Source organism: Ranitomeya variabilis, chromosome 3, assembly GCF_051348905.1.
Source record: "Ranitomeya variabilis isolate aRanVar5 chromosome 3, aRanVar5.hap1, whole genome shotgun sequence".
NCBI lineage: Eukaryota > Metazoa > Chordata > Amphibia > Anura > Dendrobatidae > Ranitomeya > Ranitomeya variabilis.
The window spans coordinates 102,237,271-102,257,182 of record NC_135234.1 but is presented as its reverse complement, the minus strand read 5'-3'; the positions used below and the strand labels follow the sequence as shown (position 1 = coordinate 102,257,182).

General features: G+C 43.8%; 1 protein-coding gene across 3 annotated transcripts in view; it reads right to left on the bottom strand.

The window, feature by feature from the left end:
• The window catches only part of CUX1 (cut like homeobox 1), a 447,664-nt gene that overhangs the window by 373,680 nt on the left and 54,072 nt on the right, over positions 1-19,912 (bottom strand). For all 3 annotated transcript variants that reach the window (XM_077294437.1, XM_077294435.1, XM_077294436.1), the window contains exon 2: positions 166-276. In XM_077294437.1, the coding sequence (XP_077150552.1) occupies positions 166-276 (111 nt within the window). The remainder of the gene's footprint in view (positions 1-165; positions 277-19,912) is intronic.

The following is a 19,912-nucleotide window of genomic DNA, read 5'->3' as shown; positions in this document are numbered from 1 at the left end:
ACGGGGGACGCAAGACCCCAACATTGTAAATAATGAGACCTCTGACAATCAGAAAACTATCACTTGTCCTGTTGGACTTTTCAAACAACCCCATTAAACACATATTTTCTCCTTAATCACAACGTTTAGCTGCATAGAGAAGAAATATGAAAGCCACTGACTCACCTCGGGAGTGTTCTTCTTGAATTCTCGACTTTGATCAATAAGTTTCTTTCTGGACTGTTCACTTTCATCTTGTCTGTTTGCCAATACTGTTGCTGTTGTATCGAGTTCTCTCTGTTAAAGAATTAAGACGTTAGGATCAGCAGGAGATAAAACACAAACAAAAAATGGGTAACAATGACTCATATGTACAGAACAGAATATATGTAAAAAAAAAAAGTAGTTTATATTCACGGAGTTATCCCCCAACATTACAGTTAAAGGGGCCGGCCTCCTTAGGGGACAATTTTTTTTTTTTTTAGCTAACAAATTTTGAGCCAAAACTATTTATTTTTGCAATTGGGTTTGATTACCAATTTTGCACTGTTTGGCTTTTATAGTTTTTTTTGTTTTCCTGCACATTCACCTATATCATAAATCCGCTCCTCCACTTGTTAAACATCTCACATGGAAAAGCTGCTGTTCTATTGGAGGAGGCTGATGGGGCGGTCTGGTCACATGACCCTCTACCTACAGCCATTGTAGGCACAGAGGTGCGGGGCAGTGTGTGAGGAAAGCAGCAGCACCAAGAGAAAGGGGTCGAGCTCTAACTGAGAATCCGTCAGCGAGCTCCTTCTGACAGTCTAACAGGAATGCTTGGAAATCTTGTCTTTTTTTTTTGGAGCTCCTCTCAGGTGATTTATAACCACAGACTACATTCAAGGTGAATGCAAAGAGCTTGTAAAAGCAAAAAGGTGCAACATTTACAATACAACCCAATCGCAAATATGTTTCTTAGCCCAAAACACATGCAGGAAAAAAAACAAAAAACCTCTTTAAAACTTAAAGTGTCCAGTGTGTTTTAAGAAATTAGAAAATCATTATATTCCCCTTCCAGAGCGGTCTCCGCGCACTATAGAAGTTACTATGGGCTAAACCTGTGTGAATACACACGTAATGTGGTGTAAGGTGTAGACTCGCTGATCGCCATCTTCTTCTGAGTCCGGTGACTGAGGTTACAGATCACACTGGGCTGTGTGACACCCGGGTGTCGCTCTTACAATGTAAGTCTCGTCAGATCGAGGCTATATAGTCTTACAATCACTTACACTCCAGTGTGATCCCGCAATTTACAGAAGTGATGACCAAGAGGACGGGAGCGCTGCTGGGCACCAGAGAAGATGGTGAGCGGTGAGTATATTAATACACCTACACTACACATTCATTCACACAGGTTCAGTCCAAAATCTGAATGGGAGTGTTTAACGGGAACCTGTCATGTGAAAAAAGCTACTAACCTACAGCACTTCTCAGTAGTTACACATTAAAAGCTGCTTTGCATTGGAGAATAATAGAAAGAGATCTGCACACTTCTCAGCCAATCAGAGACAGGATGAGAAAACCAGTGCCTAACAGACAGGCAATCCCTGAATGTGTTGCAGCTGTCGAATATCCGCGAAACGTGCAACCGCGGGGACTCGACGTATTTTACAAGAATGCCGAAGGCACTCAGGGTACTGTCACACAGTGCAATTACGATCGCTACGACGGTACGATTCGTGACGTTCTAGCGATATCGTTACGATATCGCAGTGTCTGACACGCAGCAGCGATCAGGGACCCTGCTGAGAATCGTACGTCGTAGCAGATCGTTTGAAACTTTCTTTCGTCGCTGGATCTCCCGCTGTCATCGCTGGATCGTTGTGTGTGACAGCGATCCGTTCGCTGGTAACCAGGGTAAACATCGGGTTACTAAGCGCAGGGCCGCGCTTAGTAACCCGATGTTTACCCTGGTTACCAGCGTAAAAGTAAAAAAAAAAAAACCGTACATACTCACCATGTGATGTCCGTCAGGTCCCTTGCAGTCTGCTTCCCGCTCTGACTGTGAGCGCCGGCCGGAAAGTGAGAGCAGATCACAGCGGTGATCACCGCTGCGCTCTGCTCTCACTGTACGGCCGGATCTCAGTCAGAGCAGGAAGCAGACGGCAAGGGACCTGACGGACATCAGATGGTGAGTATGTACTGTTTGTTTTTTTTTACATTTACGCTGGTAACCAGGGTAAACATCGGGTTACTAAGCGCGGCCCTGCGCTTAGTAACCCGATGTTTACCCTGGTTACCAGTGAAGACATCGCTGGATCGGTGTCACACACACCGATTCAGCGATGTCAGCGGGACCTCAACGACCAAAAAAAGGTCCAGGCCATTCCGACACGACCAGCGATCTCGCAGCAGGGGCCTGATCGCTGGTACGTGTCACACATAGCGAGATCGCTACTGAGGTCGCTGTTGCGTCACAAAACTTGTGACTCAGCAGCGATCTCGCTATGTGAGACGGGGCCTTAAGACAGTTTTAAGTTATGAAAAAGTCATCTAAAATCTCTCTAATTTACAAGGGCTCATACAATAGAGGGATATATTGCAGCCTGGAGGGGTATAGTTTGGCCTAGGCTATTTTACACCCCCGGGTATAGTTTGTCCCCCAGGGTATACTCCTGGTTATGACTAAAAAAAATAAACAAAAAAAAAAACTATACAAAGCCAAAACGAAAACGCTAGTATGAAAATTGATTCTATATATCAATCAATAATGTCCTAAATGTGAGACCAGTCCGGGTCTCGGCTCTAGACGGTTAGTAATTTGTCATTTATGACTTGTGGCAGCACTTGGATGTTATTATGTCCTCTATTATCATAATAGGGATTCAAAAAGAACATGAAGCAGAGATGAGGACCCGGAAATTGCCAAAATTGAGGGTATGGATAAAAGTCATATTTGATGAATAAAAAAAAAAAAAAACTTAAATAATAAGGTCACCAGTGAAAGACGACTTGGTGGTATTCATGTCTCCACGATATAGCTATTTATGTATTTATTATGTGTTTTTATATTTTGCACACAGTCACAGTATAAGAAATGGGCAATTGTACATGAAGTCTGAAGCCTCAACATAATATCTGTACAATTACAGTTTATAGCATACAAGCACGAATATTACAAGGTCAATGACTAAGCTCATCCTTGAAAACACAAGGTGTGATTTATAGAAGAGGAGTTCCCCAGTGTGTCACTGCTCGGCCCAGATCAATCAAGGTTACTGTATAAAAGAAATCATAATGATTAGGGAAATAACTTACACTGGCCAGACAGGACAAAGCGGCTACAGCACTACAGTGATAAATGATTGTTCTAGATTTTTAACTCACTTCAATGACCACAAACAGGTCAGATTTGCCGTAAAAGATTAAAAATAAGAAACAACAAAAAAAGACCAGAGAACTGAAGACTTCTTCAAAATTAAGTTTATAGGAACTCACAATTACTCCCAGTAGTTACTACAGTGGACTGTATGTGTAAAGGTTTGCTTACAATCTGGAACGTACGATCTGAACACTTAAAAGGATAGGGGTAATAAAACCAAAACGCCCCAAATTAATTACATTTTATTCTATATTAAATAATTTGTAGTATGTGAGAAATTATAAATTTGTATCTTGTATTTGTATGATTTGTTTCTCGCATTATGGTTACGGAGTCATGACTAGAGATGAGCGGGTCGCTTTGCATTAACCCAAACCAGATCAGAAGTCGCTGGCCATGGACTGGTGCTGGGCAAGTTTCCTCACCCTTCGGGTCAGCAGGCTCGGCTTACGATTAGCAGGGCTGGCAGATATCGTCTCTACGGCATGGAGCGCACACATGACATCTCGCCAGTCCGGCTAATCATAAGCCAAGCCTGGGATCCCAGAGGGTAAGGAAATGTGTGTAGTTCCTGTCTACAGCCAAAAACTACAGCTATAGACCATGAACTACCCAATCCTCTCATCTCTAATCATGACTGTACCTTTTTGTATTATAATTACTGAAATTACTACCTTCACAGTCATCATAACATTTTAGGAAATAATATTGAGTAACAAGACCAAAATTCCAATGCCAACACATTACATGCAAAAAGTCTAAAGCTTGACACTAGGGATGAGCGGAGCCGTGGATGTTTGGGTTCTGGTACCCGACCCGAAATTTATTCCAAAGTTTGGGTCGGGCTCCAGAACTGTACCCGAACATGAACCAGACCCTGAACCCAATTGAAAACATTGGGGCCCCGAACTTTTGACCTGCAAAATTCTGTCTCTCCTGGACTGTCCACGGAGCTCCGAACATTGCAAATGACTTCCAGAAGTCTAGCGGGCTCTCTCTCTACTCGTCACGCACGAGACAGCTGTGGGATGAACGTGGGTTTGGCAGACTAATCTTTCTCCCACTTCTCCATTTATACGAGTGCCCAGCCGAGCGCTCATGTGCCGTAAATGAGCAGAAATTAAAAAGCCACTGCCAGGCACTTAAAAAACCCAAAAGGATTGGGCATCGAAATTCCAACTTCTCATCCCCGACATTATCTGTGGGGGGAAGAGTTTAGAAGCTCCCATACAAGTTGTATTATCAACCGGTCCTGCTGAAATTGAGGCGTTTGGCCAACTTACTTGGATGGGGGCCTTAAGTTTCACGAATGTGAATTATCACATTAAGTTATGTTCACATGGGTTTAATTTGTCGAAGACATATTTACGACTGTTACATTCTTCTTTTTGTGCCTTGCAGAAATTCATGCAGATACTGGAAAGCCAACACCATTAAGATGTATAGAATTGAATTTCCGTTGCAACAAATCTTATGAGCTATGTACCTCGAGGGTCAGCCACAAAAAACGTATCTGAAGTAAACTGCAGAGGTAAATTCCGCACTAAAATGGTGTATGCAAATAGATCTCTATTGGAAGCAGCATTCCTAAAGTGAATATCGATATTGACTTTTAGGATCACTGCTTCCAATAGGTGGCGCTAGAGTTCTTGTCCTCTTCCTCTCTGGAGTCAATTTGCATATTTAATTTCCCAGAAGAGCAATGCATGGCTTATAAGTCTCCTCACTGGACATTCCAGGCTTGGCTCGTCACTCTCCACAAGGAGAAACGTTACCCTAAGGCTACGGTCACACTATCAGTATTTGGTCAGTATTTTACATCAGTATTTGTAAGTCAAAACCAAGAGTGGAACAAACAGAGGGGAAAGCTATAATAGAAACACGTCACCAAGTCTGTATTTTTGACCCACTCCTGGTTTTGGCTAACAAATACTGATGTGAAATACTGACCAAATACTGATTGTGTGACCGTAGCCTTAGACTGCACTAAATTGTAAAAAATTGTTGGAAAGGTCATGGCAAAGAAATTTGCTTTGAATATCTACAACATAAATTCAGAGACTGTAAGTCAGCAGCATTGCCCAATTAAGGCTGCAGATTTTCTCCGCAACTTATAGAGGAGATTTCCTAAAATTTAATTCACAGCGTTAGTACTATGATACACAGATTTTCCATCAAGATAATCACTACTAAGAGTTTTGTCCATTTTGAAATACTACAAATCTCATCATTTTACCCATTTCAATAATTATTACCACGATTGGTTATTTTTGGTTTGACTCTAACATACATGGGAGTTCCAGCATTGGAAATAAATTACATGCACAGAACAAAATCAGCAATGATCAGTAAGTATGGCATCAACCTTCAGAGAAAACAGCGGAGGACTGGCGTGTTAATACAATGGATCACAATAAAACATCTGTCTAATCAAATAATGGACGGGACAGGAAAATAAATAATTGTCGAGAATGGCACCAGCCGGTATGGAAGGAGACAATAGCGGACTTAAGTCAATAAGAAGGAGCGCTCCGCCGTGCCATGGTTATTGTGTTCCAGGCAATGATTTTTCTCTTAGAACTGTGATATGTTTTCTTTCATTACACTTCTCGGTTCCTTCATCTCCTGTGTTGTGGGAGGATCAGAAGACACAGACCTGAAGGCAGACTATTGACAACAGTTGACTATTTGCTTCCTGTCTAAGCGGACATCCTGTTAAGCTCCAATTACTGCCAACTCGGCAGAGCGCACCAGGATTCCTACTCCACGCTGCAGATCACTTGATAAACTGGGAGAGTTGTGGAGTTAGCAGGTAGCACTGCACCTAGACAGGTAACGCATGCATCCTGGAGAAACAAGGGAGATTTACAAGCCAGGGAAAAAAAAAAAAAAAAAAATCACATCTTGTCTTATATACTGATAAGAAGAACAGATTTACCAGTTACAGAAATTCCGGCCTCAAACCTTTCTTTGTGAGCATATCCCTGCTGCTGGCATCTACAGGAACCATCCTCAGCCTTTGGTCTTCCTCCCACTTGCAAATAAATCGGACGAATGCAATCGGAATGCATTCGAAACAATTTAGTCCTATGGTTTTGTTCTCAAATGCGTTTTTTTTTCCTACTCAGATCAAATCGTAATCGGACAGGAAAAAAAGAATTGCAGTATGTTGCGATTTCATATAAGTCTATGGGTGCGTGTGAAACATCACACTGCACTCGGATATCACCTGAGTGCAGTGCAATGCCCGCAGACACCAGCAATGGAGAAGATGGAGAAATTACGGTACTTTCTCCGTCTCCTCTGCAGCCGGCCTTATTCTGTAATTTTCCCATGTGCTGAGAACTTCAGCAGACACCTTTCTATAAACAGCATTGCTTGATTCCTGCTCATTACTGCAAACTCTCGTCTGTTTAATAAAAACTACATTGCTTTTTAATTTTTATTAACTTGGGTTAAGGTATAATATTATCTTGTACAATTTTATGAATTACCTCTAGTGATATCCTGCCAGCACCACACGATTCTGGCCAACTCAGCACTATTATAATTTACTGCACACAAAGAAAAAAAATGCTGAGATTTTTCCTGAATTCAGATTATATTTCACCTAGATCAGGTACAACATGAACTTAGTAAATCAAAGTATCCTCACCCTAGAGCACTGCGCCCCTTTAAATACGGCAAAATGGTTTTTGTTACAAATTAATAGCAGTGTAACTCATTAAATGTAAGGGTAGCATTTCATATACAGGAGGACATGTTTCAGATTCTGTCAAAATGTTTGATATCCAGAAGAATTTTCATTTTATAGGCTATAAACATTAAATCTAGACTGTCATAAAAAGCTATTCAATACTACATAAATCACTAGGCGAGCACTGAGAGCAAATCTGAGTTTAAAGAGCCGGATCACATTTTACTAGTAAAAGAGATCCATGTCCAGAAGCGCGAGGCCGATTTTCTTATTTTCCACGTTACTGCTGCTAAAGGGACATGGTGTACAAAATGGGCTTGAATTTGGCCAGGATCACCCCCACATCATCGTACCTTCCCCTCCACACTTCACAGTGGGCATACGGACATACAGCTAGGGTGCTTTCACATTGCGTTGCGGCACCCATTTGATGATCCCGCTGAGGTTTACATCTAAACGAGATTTGGACACATGCGGAATGAGGCCATAGACTATAATGGTGTTGGCAGAGCAAACGTGAGCTCTGTCATGCATCATTTTCGGACGTATACGCCTATTAGAGGCGAACACTCAGTCCCAGTCTGCTACGTCTGACTGTCCGCCTCCAGTAGGCATATATGTCCGAAAATGATGCACGGCAGCGCCCACATTTGCTTTGCCAACACCATTATAGTCTATGGCCCCATTAGCACGTATTTGTGTTTTTTGGGGGTGGAGGTTCAAATGTAAGCCTCGATCGGGCCCCGAACGGGTGCCAGAACGCAATGTGAAAGCTGCCTTAGGTTACTACGTACAGTTTAGCATTTTTTATACCAGTCAGTATCACATTTATACTTTGTTAGGCTTAACTTTATTTGACAGTGTTTTTTAATCATTTTTACAAATGTAATTTTTGCTATTTTAAGCTTCTAGTTTAAAAAATGTCTTGTTACCCTGGCGTTAGGACTCTCCATCTTAAAGGCCATCTACACATCAGATGAACTTAGTTTGATAAAAAATTGTTTATTTGTTAGGTGATGGCCCAAACATTTCAGACTAAATAAATATAAAAAAAAAAAAAGTTGATTTTTTTTGGGATGGGAAGAAAGTCAGCTGGAAAAATTCAATATACCCAGTGTTTTGTACTATTAGGAATGTTTGTTGGTCCAAAATCGGTGTTTCCCAAACTCCAGTTTTCACGGTCCACAACAGATCACGTTTTCGGGATTCTTAAGGCTAAGTTCACATTAGCGTTTGGGGGCTTTGCGGAGGGCTGCGTACGTCCTCCACTATGCCCTGCCTTCTTCTGCATGCGTCCTGCATACCTATCTTTAACATTGGACATGCGGACGTATGTGGATGCGTTGTTTTGACGCGCCCGCCGACCGCACGGGAAACGCAACAAGTTTCTGTTTTGTGCGGACAGCGGGAGCGGCAAAAGACGCATCCGCATATATCCGCATGTCCGGGTACCAAATGTTAAAGATAGGTACGCGGAACGCATGCAGTAGTATGCGGAAGTAGGCAGGGCATAGCGGAGGACGTACGCAGCCCTCAAATGCTAACGTGAACCCGGTACTACACATTTGTGCCAAGTATATACTTACAATATGCCTTCTTGTTATTTACTTCAGCCTAAGTTGTTACTTGTTTGAGCGTACTGTGTATGCTTATTATATATAGTAGCATTTATTGCACTATTGCACTTTATTGTATGTAATTATATGTTTCACATGTAGCTCTTTTACAATATATGTGTATATATATATATATATATATATATATATATATATATATATATATATATATATATATATATATATATATATATATATATATATATATATATATATATATATATATATATATACACACACACACACACACACACACACTATCTTAGGCCGGTTTCACACGTCAGTGGCTCCGGTACGTGAGGTGACAGTTTCCTCACGTACCGGAGACACTGACACACGTAGACCCATAAAAATCAATGCATCTGTTCAGATGTCATTGATTTTTTGCGGACCGTGTGCGGACCGTGTCTCCGTGTGCCAAACACGGAGACATGTCAGTGTTCGTGGGAGCGCACGTTTTACACGGACCCAATAGAGTCAATGGGTCCGCGTAAAACACGGACCTCACACGGACATTCTCCGTCTGGGGTCCGTGTGGCGTGCCGGAGACAGCGCTACAGTAAGCGCTGTCCCCCCCACATGGTGCTGAAGCCGCCATTCATATCTTCCCTGTAGCAGCGTTTGCTATAGAGAAAATATGAAGAATAGTGTTAAAAATAAAGATTTAGGTGTCCGCCGCCCCCCCACCCCCTGTGCGCCCCCCCGCTGGTCAGAAAATACTTATCCCAAGTTATCCGGGTCCCCCGTCGGCTGTCGCTCCTTCTTGGTCTGGCCGCGCCTCCTACTGTATGCGGTCACGTGGGGCCGATCAATTACAATCATGAATAGTCGGCTCCGCCCCTATGGGAGGTGGAGCCACATATTCATGACTGTAAATGATCGGGCCCACGTGACCGCATGCAGGAGAAGCCGCGGCAAGACCAAGAAGGAGCGACAGCCGACGGGGGACCCGGGTAAGTATTTTCTGACCAGCGGGGGGGGCGCACAGGGGGTGGGGGGGCGGCGGACACCTAAATCTTTATTTTTAACACTATTCTTCATATTTTCTCTGCAGCAAACGTTACTGCAGAGAGGATATGAATCGCAGCTTCAGCACCATGCAGAGTGGGTACCACACGCTCCGTGTGGTACCCACTCGCCATACGGGCGGCACACGTGTGCCGCAGGTATGGCCTCCGTGAGTTCCCAGGCACACGGACACGGATAACTCCGGTACCGATTTATTCCGGTACCGGAATTATCTGGACGTGTGGGACAGCCCTTAGGCCGGTTTCACACGTCAGTGGCTCCGGTACGTGAGGTGACAGTTTCCTCACGTACCGGAGACACTGACACACGTAGACCCATAAAAATCAATGCATCTGTTCAGATGTCATTGATTTTTTGCGGACCGTGTCTCCGTGTGCCAAACACGGAGACATGTCAGTGTTCGTGGGAGCGCACGTTTTACACGGACCCAATAGAGTCAATGGGTCCGCGTAAAACACGGACCTCACACGGACATTCTCCGTCTGGGGTCCGTGTGGCGTGCCGGAGACAGCGCTACAGTAAGCGCTGTCCCCCCCACATGGTGCTGAAGCCGGTATTCATATCTTCCCTGTAGCAGCGTTTGCTATAGAGAAAATATGAAGAATAGTGTTAAAAATAAAGATCCATGTGTCCGCCGCCCCCCCACCCCCTGTGCGCCCCCCCGCTGGTCAGAAAATACTTACCCGCTCCCTCGCTCCTTCCTGGTCTGGCCGCACCTCCTACTGTATGCGGTCACGTGGGGCCGATCATTTACAATCATGAATAGTCGGCTCCGCCCCTATGGGGGGTGGAGCCACATATTCATGACTGTAAATGATCGGCCCCACGTGACCGCATGCAGGAGAAGCCGCGGCCAGAACAGGAAGGAGCGACAGCCGACGGGGGACCCGGGTAAGTATTTTCTGACCAGCGGGGGGGCGCACAGGGGGTGGGGGGGCGGCGGACACCTAAATCTTTATTTTTAACACTATTCTTCATATTTTCTCTGCAGCAAACGCTACTGCAGAGAGGATATGAATCGCAGCTTCAGCAGCTTCAGCACCATGCAGAGTGGGTACCACACGCTCCGTGTGGTACCCACTCGCCATACGGGCGGCACAAGTGTGCCGCACGTATGGCCTCCGTGAGTTCCCAGGCACACGGACACGGATAACTCCGGTACCGATTTATTCCGGTACCGGAATTATCTGGACGTGTGGGACAGCCCTCAGGCTGTATGTTAGTTTTTGTATTACTGCTGCGTATATACTCATATTGAGGTCAGGCCCGTGTGTGTCCCACCGTTGTTTCTGCACTGGTGGTCTTTACCATGATTTTATATATTTTTGTGTATGTTTGTCTTCAATAAACATTTGTATATTTTTCATTAATTTTTTGGTCTCTGAGTGAAGGTTTTTCCTTTTGGTTTTGTTATATATTACCCTTCATGACCTTGTAAGGGATATTATTTGGTGTTTTCTATATATAAACATATACAACGTGAACTGACTTGCTAGGACATTAGTGTATGGAATTTAGGTTGTGACGAGTATCTGAATATATCTTGTGCTGCTTGTATAGCACCAACACACTCTGCAGGACTGTACACAAAATCCGCTGCCCAGAAAACACATATACCTGATTTTAGCAGAAGACTCCAGAATGAAGCATTTCGAAAGTTTTGTATGAAATCTGCCTGAACAGTAAGAGGAAAAGCAAGTTGCATCAGAATCCACTCTAGTAAATCTGTGAGTGCTATTAACGATTACTGAAAGGTTAATTAAAGGATTAGAAGCGTCCCAGACTTCTGTGCCGTGTATGATTAAGGAGATAGGATGCCAGGTAAACCCACGGCTAGGTATGGGCAGTATGTGGAGGCAGCCATTGAGATCAATATTGAAGAAAAATAAATAAGATCCAAGACAAAGTCAAGTAATAAATTGTATGCTAGGTATTACTGTGACCATTGCCGTGTATAATGTGCAGTTGTAGTGAATAGCTCTGCAACATGGCACCTGATGGGGCACTTATCAATTTTTATGTGCAATTTTCTTTTAGGGGCCCTTTCATAGTGTAGGGGTGTTTGAAGAAGCACAACATATTACCTATCCACAAAACACACTGTAAGTGAGCCGCATGTCCTACTTTTGAATGCAGCCCTGGTTGCACCCTCCGATGTGTCTCCGCTCAGGTTGTATGGGGCTAATGAGGATGGACGGGCGCTGTATTCGACTATCACTGTCATGTCGGGTTAAAAAAAGGCCTCCCATTGCAAATAAATGTTAGTAGCGGATGTCACCTAAAGCAGTTCAGATGGTGAAATCCACAGCTTATTTTGGTGTGGATTGTCAGGTGGGGTCAAAAGAAATTTTTTTTTTACTTTGTGTGAATTTACAGAGAATTAGTGATGAGCTAAAGTGCTAACTGAAATTAACCGTTGCGAGACATGCAGCCACGGGGACTCCCAACATATTTTCCGAGCACGCTGAAGACACGCGGATAGCACCTGAGCATGCTCAGATAACACCTTTTCCAAGCCCGTTCTCTCATCACTACAGAGGATCCACATTTCCTCTTATTTTATTCCTGCTTTTTTCTTTTTCTTTAAATCTGTCATATTGTTCCAGAGTTTTTCATGGTCTTTACCAAGAGGTGTACCTTTAGGAGGCTCTGCATTATTACCCCCCTGACAGCCCTGCGCTCTTACTAAATATCTAAAAGATTAGCACAAGATAAAAAGGCCCAAATCCCTGGAATTGTATAATTGAATAATAAAAACACCCCTAAAAACTTAAATATGGACTACTCAGGGGAGCAGCAGGAATAAACTAAGAGCAAATCCTGGCCTCTTTTGACCTGGTGACAGGTCCTCTGTATAGGGGTTGTCCGGCCTTTGGCTACAAGTCTGCAATCACTTCATGTGACTGCACATAGCAGTGAGGATTCTCAGGTGCTAGCTCTGGGGATGGGCGATCATGTTACCACAAGTCTGCGATTTGCATAAATCCATCCACATTTTCACTACACTGTCCGGCCTCACTCAATACACTTGCATTACGCCCATCTAGACCAGAGGTCCCCAACCTTTTTTGCACCAGGGACCGGCTTTAAGCAAGACCAGTTTTCCATGGCCCGGTGGGGGTGGGGCAGGGGCGGGGCTTTGGTCATATGGGGGTGGGGTTATGGAGGGATGGAGCTTATATTATAACTATCCTGCACTGATACATTATGACGAACCCTCTGCTGTGTGATGGTTCACTAATAATATTGTAACTCAGACGTAGCAGGGCTGGATTTGTTCTTTTTCTTTCGCTCCTTGACAGTTTCCTGATCATTCCATAACATTTCCTCCGGCACGGCGGTGCGGATGTAGCAGACCTGTGTTAGTCATTGATCATGTGCTCTCAAGAGAAGTTATCGGTCCACACTGCACTGATAAAAGTACCACAAAGCTTTAGCATGAGGCCAGATGTAGCAGAGAGGAATGTGTCACTTGTAGATTTCATACACAGAGTGATTCATTTGTCGGGTTTATGAAACACTGAACACAGATGTAGCAGAGCTGATGGTGTCACAGCAGAGTACATTCATTAATGATTAATGAATGTACTCTGCTGTGACACCATCAGCGTGTTTAGCCGCTGTCAGCGGCGCCGCGGACCGGCTGCAAACCGGCGGTTGGGGACCTCTGATCTAGACAGTACGTAACTGCTTGCAGATCACATACTAGCAGTCATGCAGTCACCGCTCCCAGCGCCAGAAAATCCTCAGAGCGCAAAGTGAAGAGTCACAAGTCTGCAGTCACATAGAGTGACTTCACACCTGTAGCCCAAGACCAGAAAACCCCTTTAAAGGAAATCATCTGAAAATTACCTGTTTAAATAACATATTTGTGTATATACATATTTACACACACATTATCTTTCTTTTCCATTTCACAATCTTTATATAAAAAAAAAAAAAAAAAAAAAAAATAATTTTTTTTTAGAAATCTTTGTAAACATTTTCACACCAGATTTTTTAAACTCCTACTTCCTGTTGCTTTAGGAAATTCACATACACATTAACCACAACGAACAGACTCTGACCCCATCTTTGGTACTGAAGCATTGAGTATAAAGGTCATAGTGAAGGGAGGGAAGCAGGGTCAGCTATGACATCGCCTACTGTGATTGGTAGTAGAGATGAGCAAATTTCATCGGGTCAGGGCTTATCTGGCAGACTACCGCTTACCGAATAAGCTGCGGCGGGAACCCGGCTTCCTGGAGCGCTGCAGCTGCATGTGTCGCGGCTGTGTGATAGTCACAGTACATGCATGGACAGTCCACCAACACAGGCCCTCCATGCATGTACTGTGACTGTCACACAGCCGCGACACATGCCGCTGCGGAGCCGGACAGCTGATCAGCCGGAGCGCTCCAGGAAGTCGGGTTCCTCCGCAGCTTATTCGGTAAGCACTATACCTCGCTGAATAAGCAGGGACCAGATCAAATTTGCTCATCTCTAACCAGTGGATCCTGGGTTCTCAGCTCAGTATAACGGCATTACCGGTCATTGTATCTGCCGATAGAAGAAACTGCTGAAAATTCTTCCTGAAAGCACAGGAAGTAGAGGTCTATTACAGTCCCAGTGGCACGTGTGGAAACTGCAAGATTACCATTTTTTTTTTTTAATAAAAATGTTGCTATGAATAAAATAAAAAAGAAAACACATTGCCAATATTTAAAAAAAAAACCATACATGTGGACACAGAAAGCTGATTTAATCAACAGATAATTTTCTGACTCTCTTTAACCTAATAGATGGCGGCTTTGGCCTGGAGCCCCCTGTGCCGCAGCACCGCCTCCGTTGGTAAGAAGGCCTACATTGGGCAAACCTTTCATACTTCCCCCCACCTAAGGACTCATGGCATGTACAATATTTCTAATTAGATTTGTATGAAGCCCACAAAATACCAAAACTAGATTTTCATAAAAAACCGTATACATGCGGATACAGCAGATCCTTCACCCGTCATTATGCGGGCCTTATTGCGCCAATGTGCCCGAGACCGTATGCCCGCGCTCTATACACGCCTGTGATGCTCCTCTCGCGTCCATGCCAGTGCCACATCATAGCAAGTGATTGCAATTACTGCAACTTGTAATTACTTCAGTTTCCATTGAATGTTATTTTTATAGCGTTTTTCTTTACAATGTGAGCTGTAGTAAATCTGCCATGCTTGTTTCAAGGCATCTCATTTAAAACAACAAAGCTTGACAGAAGGAAAAAAAATAATACAGGCCCGGATTTTCTTTTGACGCTGGAAAGGCTCCAGTAAAAACTGGTTTGTACATGGGAACATGGTGTCAGACTCAGGCAGAATCAGTTTGTCTGACTTGTGGTTTTTGACAACATTCATCTTCTCTTGGCCTGATACAGAGCAATTAGTGCCTGTCAGCTGAATCATGTGTTATTAAGATCATTCAAGCATTTTTTTTAATTATAGTAAGCAGAACGGAAAGTGAGCGAGAGCGCCTGCAACTTTACATCTTCACTTTCTTTTAAGACCGAACATTTAAGGGTAAGTCTCCACGTTCAGGATTGCATCAGTCTTTGGTCAGGATTTTATGCAAGTAAAATCCTGACCAAAACTGCACCTGAGGTCACTGGCAGGTCACCTGCGGTGTACCTGCGTGTTTTGCTCATAGTAGCAACATGCAGCGTTTTGAAAAAACGCACAACGCATGCGTTTTCGCGGCAAAAACGCATGCGTTTTTAAACGCATAGTGGAGTCTGGATTTCATAAAATCCCATCCACTATGCTGTAACATCTGGACGCTGCGTTTTTGACGCAGCAGAAAAACGCAGCATCAAAAACGCAGCGTTTCCTGAACGTGGAGACATACCCTTATATTGGCTTTTTCACACTGTGGCCCGAGCGGTTCTGGACAAGTGTGATAACTCTGCACAGCTGCTTGTTGTGTGCGGAGTCACCTGGACATGCTGGCTGTCCGAGGGCTCGCTGCGGAGCTGCGCTACAGCTTTCCTGCAGTCCTTCAGACCAAGCAAGTGAGACAGTCCCCTCCACTTCCAAACATGCCTTCTCCATCCACTGTGGTGACTTACGATGGAGCACATACAGCCGCAGTTACCGATCTATCACATCCCTCTAATTAGCAAAGCCGGACCTATGGCCCTTCATTAGGTCAAAAGTGTCCGATTTTGGCTTTTAATGCAGCTCCGCATTATTATGCTATATATATATATATATATATATATATATATATATATATATATATATATATATAATATCTGCTTTAGGCCCCTACACACATCTGTATAACCGGTACCGGTATCAGCTTTTTGATCAGTGGTCATCTGTGTTTTTCCAGTATGGATAAAGAAAGAATGAAATCATGAATCTTCTCCTACACTTTACAATGCTAAATACGGAGCACATGGATGACACACGGATACCATTCATGTGCTGTACGTGTCTTTCACAGACCCATAGACTTGTATTGGCCCTTATCTGTGCTTCCAGAAAAAAACGGATTGTCGCCGTGTGGTTCACTTAAAGTTCCAGCAAAGTGGATGGGATTTATAGAAATCTCCTGCCCACTGGGATTTTATTTCACTCTGCGCAAACTGACCTGCGGTGTTTCAGATCCACAGCATGTCAATATCTCTTGTGAGTATACAGAGTTTTCTGTATGGAATTTCTCCATAGACTTGCATTAGGTGTGGAAATTCCGCAGCTAAAAAACGCATTTTTAGTGTGTTACTGCAGCAAAAACACATCAAAATGCATGTAATCGGCAGCTAAGTATGTCAATAAAGTTGTCAAAGGTAAATACCAGGAAGTATCAAAAACAAAACAGCTTTATTTAAAGCATGACCCAACCAAGAGAGACAAAAAAGTAGCATAAAAAAAACACAATAAAATAAAGCAAGTAACCTAATTTAAATAATAGATGCAGAAATTCTGCAACATCAAAAACGCGGTGGATGCCGCGTTAGAGACATTACCCAGCCGCCCATTGAATCACCACTGGGCAGACCTTCAGTCATGCTGGAATCCTAAGGGATCCTTGGGGACACGAGTTATTTCATTATCTGTCCCCCATCGGACGTTTGCGACCTCCTTAGTTATTGCACAGTAAGCAGTTTTATTCAGGCATCGGCTCCCAGATGACGGCTACAAATTGCAGTCACCACGCCATACAGTGCCCTCTTATCCTATACTCGGTGTCGTGCTGGGTCATACCCGTTCATTACCCACTGGTACTATAGTTGAAATTCTCGTTGCAACAACATACCTGATGAAGGTCCATTTGAGGACCGAAACGTTGTATATTTACTTTTCTGGACTGTATTAAAAATCTTCACATTCAAGTTGAGTGGCAAGTTATATATTTATATCTTAGGGCATGTTTAGACATGGCATTTTCTGTATGTTTTCACCGAATATTACTTTTTTTCTGCTTTGAAAACTATGAAGGTAAAACAAAACAAAAAAAGCAGAACTTTGGGACTTGTCCCCTACATGAACTGTTCTGAGCAAAGGGACTGACTTACAAAGCCTCATAGTTTAAAGCAGAATACACAAGTGTTTATATGGATGCTAACATTTGAGAAGGGACGAGGCATCCTTCACTTTTTTGACGCTTTACCTGGGAAGGTTAGAGGAGCTGTCAAAACCTGCAAAGCCCTAATGTGCATGATGCGCGGCCTGAACGATATCTCAGGCAATGTGCCCACGTACGTTTCCTCCCATGCCTGTGGTCTGCGTTCCCTCCACATGTAATTTGCTACAAACACGTTGTGTGCTTGTATCTCTAACACCCACCCTGGTCAAATGTTATCTGCTGTCCTTGGATCAGGGTCATAATGAAGCCCACACAATAGGCTGGGTTAACCACCACCACCATTAGTAAAGAAGTGCCAGCTCCGCCGCACTAGGGGCTTACAGTGAATCCATCAGCATGCTATAGATCTCACGCTATGGATTTCTGCTTATGACAATCCAGGTTTCACAAATAGAAAACAGGCTACAGACGATGATAAAAAAAAAATCTATTGTCTGTCGATTAACTGACAGGGAAGCCTTATGCTTCAATATCTCCTATTTCCATTAGAAAACATGTCTTGTAAGCGGCAATAACTGCAATGAAGGAACTCTGTTCACCTCCCAGTTCGTCTCCGTCAAGAAAAGCTCCTGAAGTAGATGTGTAACAGATGCTGTGAAGAAAGGAACAGCGGCATCGGTCACCCACAGGCTATGGCGGCACAACATCTACGTCATCAGCTGTACATGACGCCATTATGGCCCATGGGTGATGAATGCAATGTTGGGCAAATATTACAAAGAGGCAATAAATGCATTTATTTTGCGGATACATCAATAAAAGCTCACAATGTATATATGTAACGGATGCCTGTGATGGATGGCATGCAGCGGATTCTATCACCCAAAGACCACTAGGTTTTTGCACTATAGAGCCGTGTATCAGACAAAGGGCTAATGATCATCCCAATGACTAACTGAGCCCTATGTACACATTTCACAATGTATGTTTGGAGATGATGTGGATCGAGTCACATTTCCCAGTCCACTGGCCACATCCGTCATCTCTTGCCGTGAGAACCGCTTCTTACCCGACATCCGAGGCTCTTCTTTGGATTAGCAGATCTGGTGTGTCGCACATTCGAAGTCGCGCCAGGATTGCTAATCATAAGAGCCACTTTGGCTGTCAAGTAAGAGGTGGTTCTCCAGGCTCACATTATACGGCCACAGAACTCAGACACAGCCGATGGATTGAGTTGGGCAAAATGATCCGCACCAACTCTAGTTGGCAGCCTTGCCTGAGCACACTCATTGCAAACAAGAAACCATGATGTGAACAGAGTTTAAGCAGATAGTGCTAGGGAACATCAACAGGAGCTATGCAAACCTCAAACTACCAGAAAATCACTAACTGGAGGCATCTGAAATGCAGAATATTAGTGTGATTGATGTTTAGTACCCACTCACAATCCGGGGGGATGGGGACCACCTGCACTTCTTAATATACGAGCCCTCCTATTGCTAATGGTGTCTGCTTATACTGCCCACCTCTGCCAGTAAACCTGGATACATAGGGAAAACAGTACGGGCAGCATCGAACAGGTACATGTAGTTGTATTTCAAAAAGGGACCTGTTTGGTCCAGAAACACGCAATAAAGACTGCCGTACTTTAATCGCATCTATGCACATTTGCATTCACTAGCTGCAATCCCTCACTAAAAAAAGCTCTAGTGTCGACAGACCAGATTTCATATTTAGAATCAGAAATTGTAATTTTTAAAATGATGACAGTGAGTTTCTCCCCGTCTATCTGACTCCAAGTATCAACTTATTAGAAGACCAAAGATGTAGAGTTAAAAAAAAAAAAAAAAAGTTAAAGAAACACTGGCACATAGTTGTTTTTTTTATATACGAAACCTGTGTATGTACAGTAGTTTAGGGTGTTAACATACTCCTCTACAGCTGTATTGTCCAATATCCAGCACCGTTCTGCTCTTCTTCTTCTTAGTGACGTCACCGATCTTCAGACTCTCCAGATCCTTGTGTGCGAGTCAGAAGTCTCTTCTACAATGTAAGTCTATGGAGCCTTGTTCTGACGCCCATACGCTTACACTGTAAAAATCACTTCCAGGTCACGCAGAGTGCAACGTGACCCCGGAGAGTCTGCAGAGCAGGGACTTCACTCAGAAACAGAGCATGATGGCGCTGGATCTCAGAAAAAGCGAGTATATCACACACACACACACACACACACACACACACACACACACACACAGAAACATACACTACATACAGGGTCGGACTGGGGTGCCAAAGGCCCACCAGTAATAATGACTTTGGGGGGCCCACTTTTCAGTTGCATACAAATATTACACTACCCTCAATCGCAAATTTACTTATCTACTATATAATTGTCTAAGGGTCACTTCCGTCTGTCTGTCTGTAATGGATATTCATTGGTCGCGGCCTCTGTCTGTCATGGAAATCCAAGTAGCTGATTGGTCGTGGCCGTTTTGCCGCGACCAATCAGTGACGGGCACAGTCCGGCGGCAAAATGGCCGCTCCTTCCTCCCCGCAGTGAGTGCCCGCTCCATACTCCCCTCCAGTCAGCGCTCACACAGGGTTAATGGCAGTGGTAACGGACCGCGTTATGCCGCGGGTAAAGCAGTCCGTTACCGCTGCTATTAACCCTCTGTGA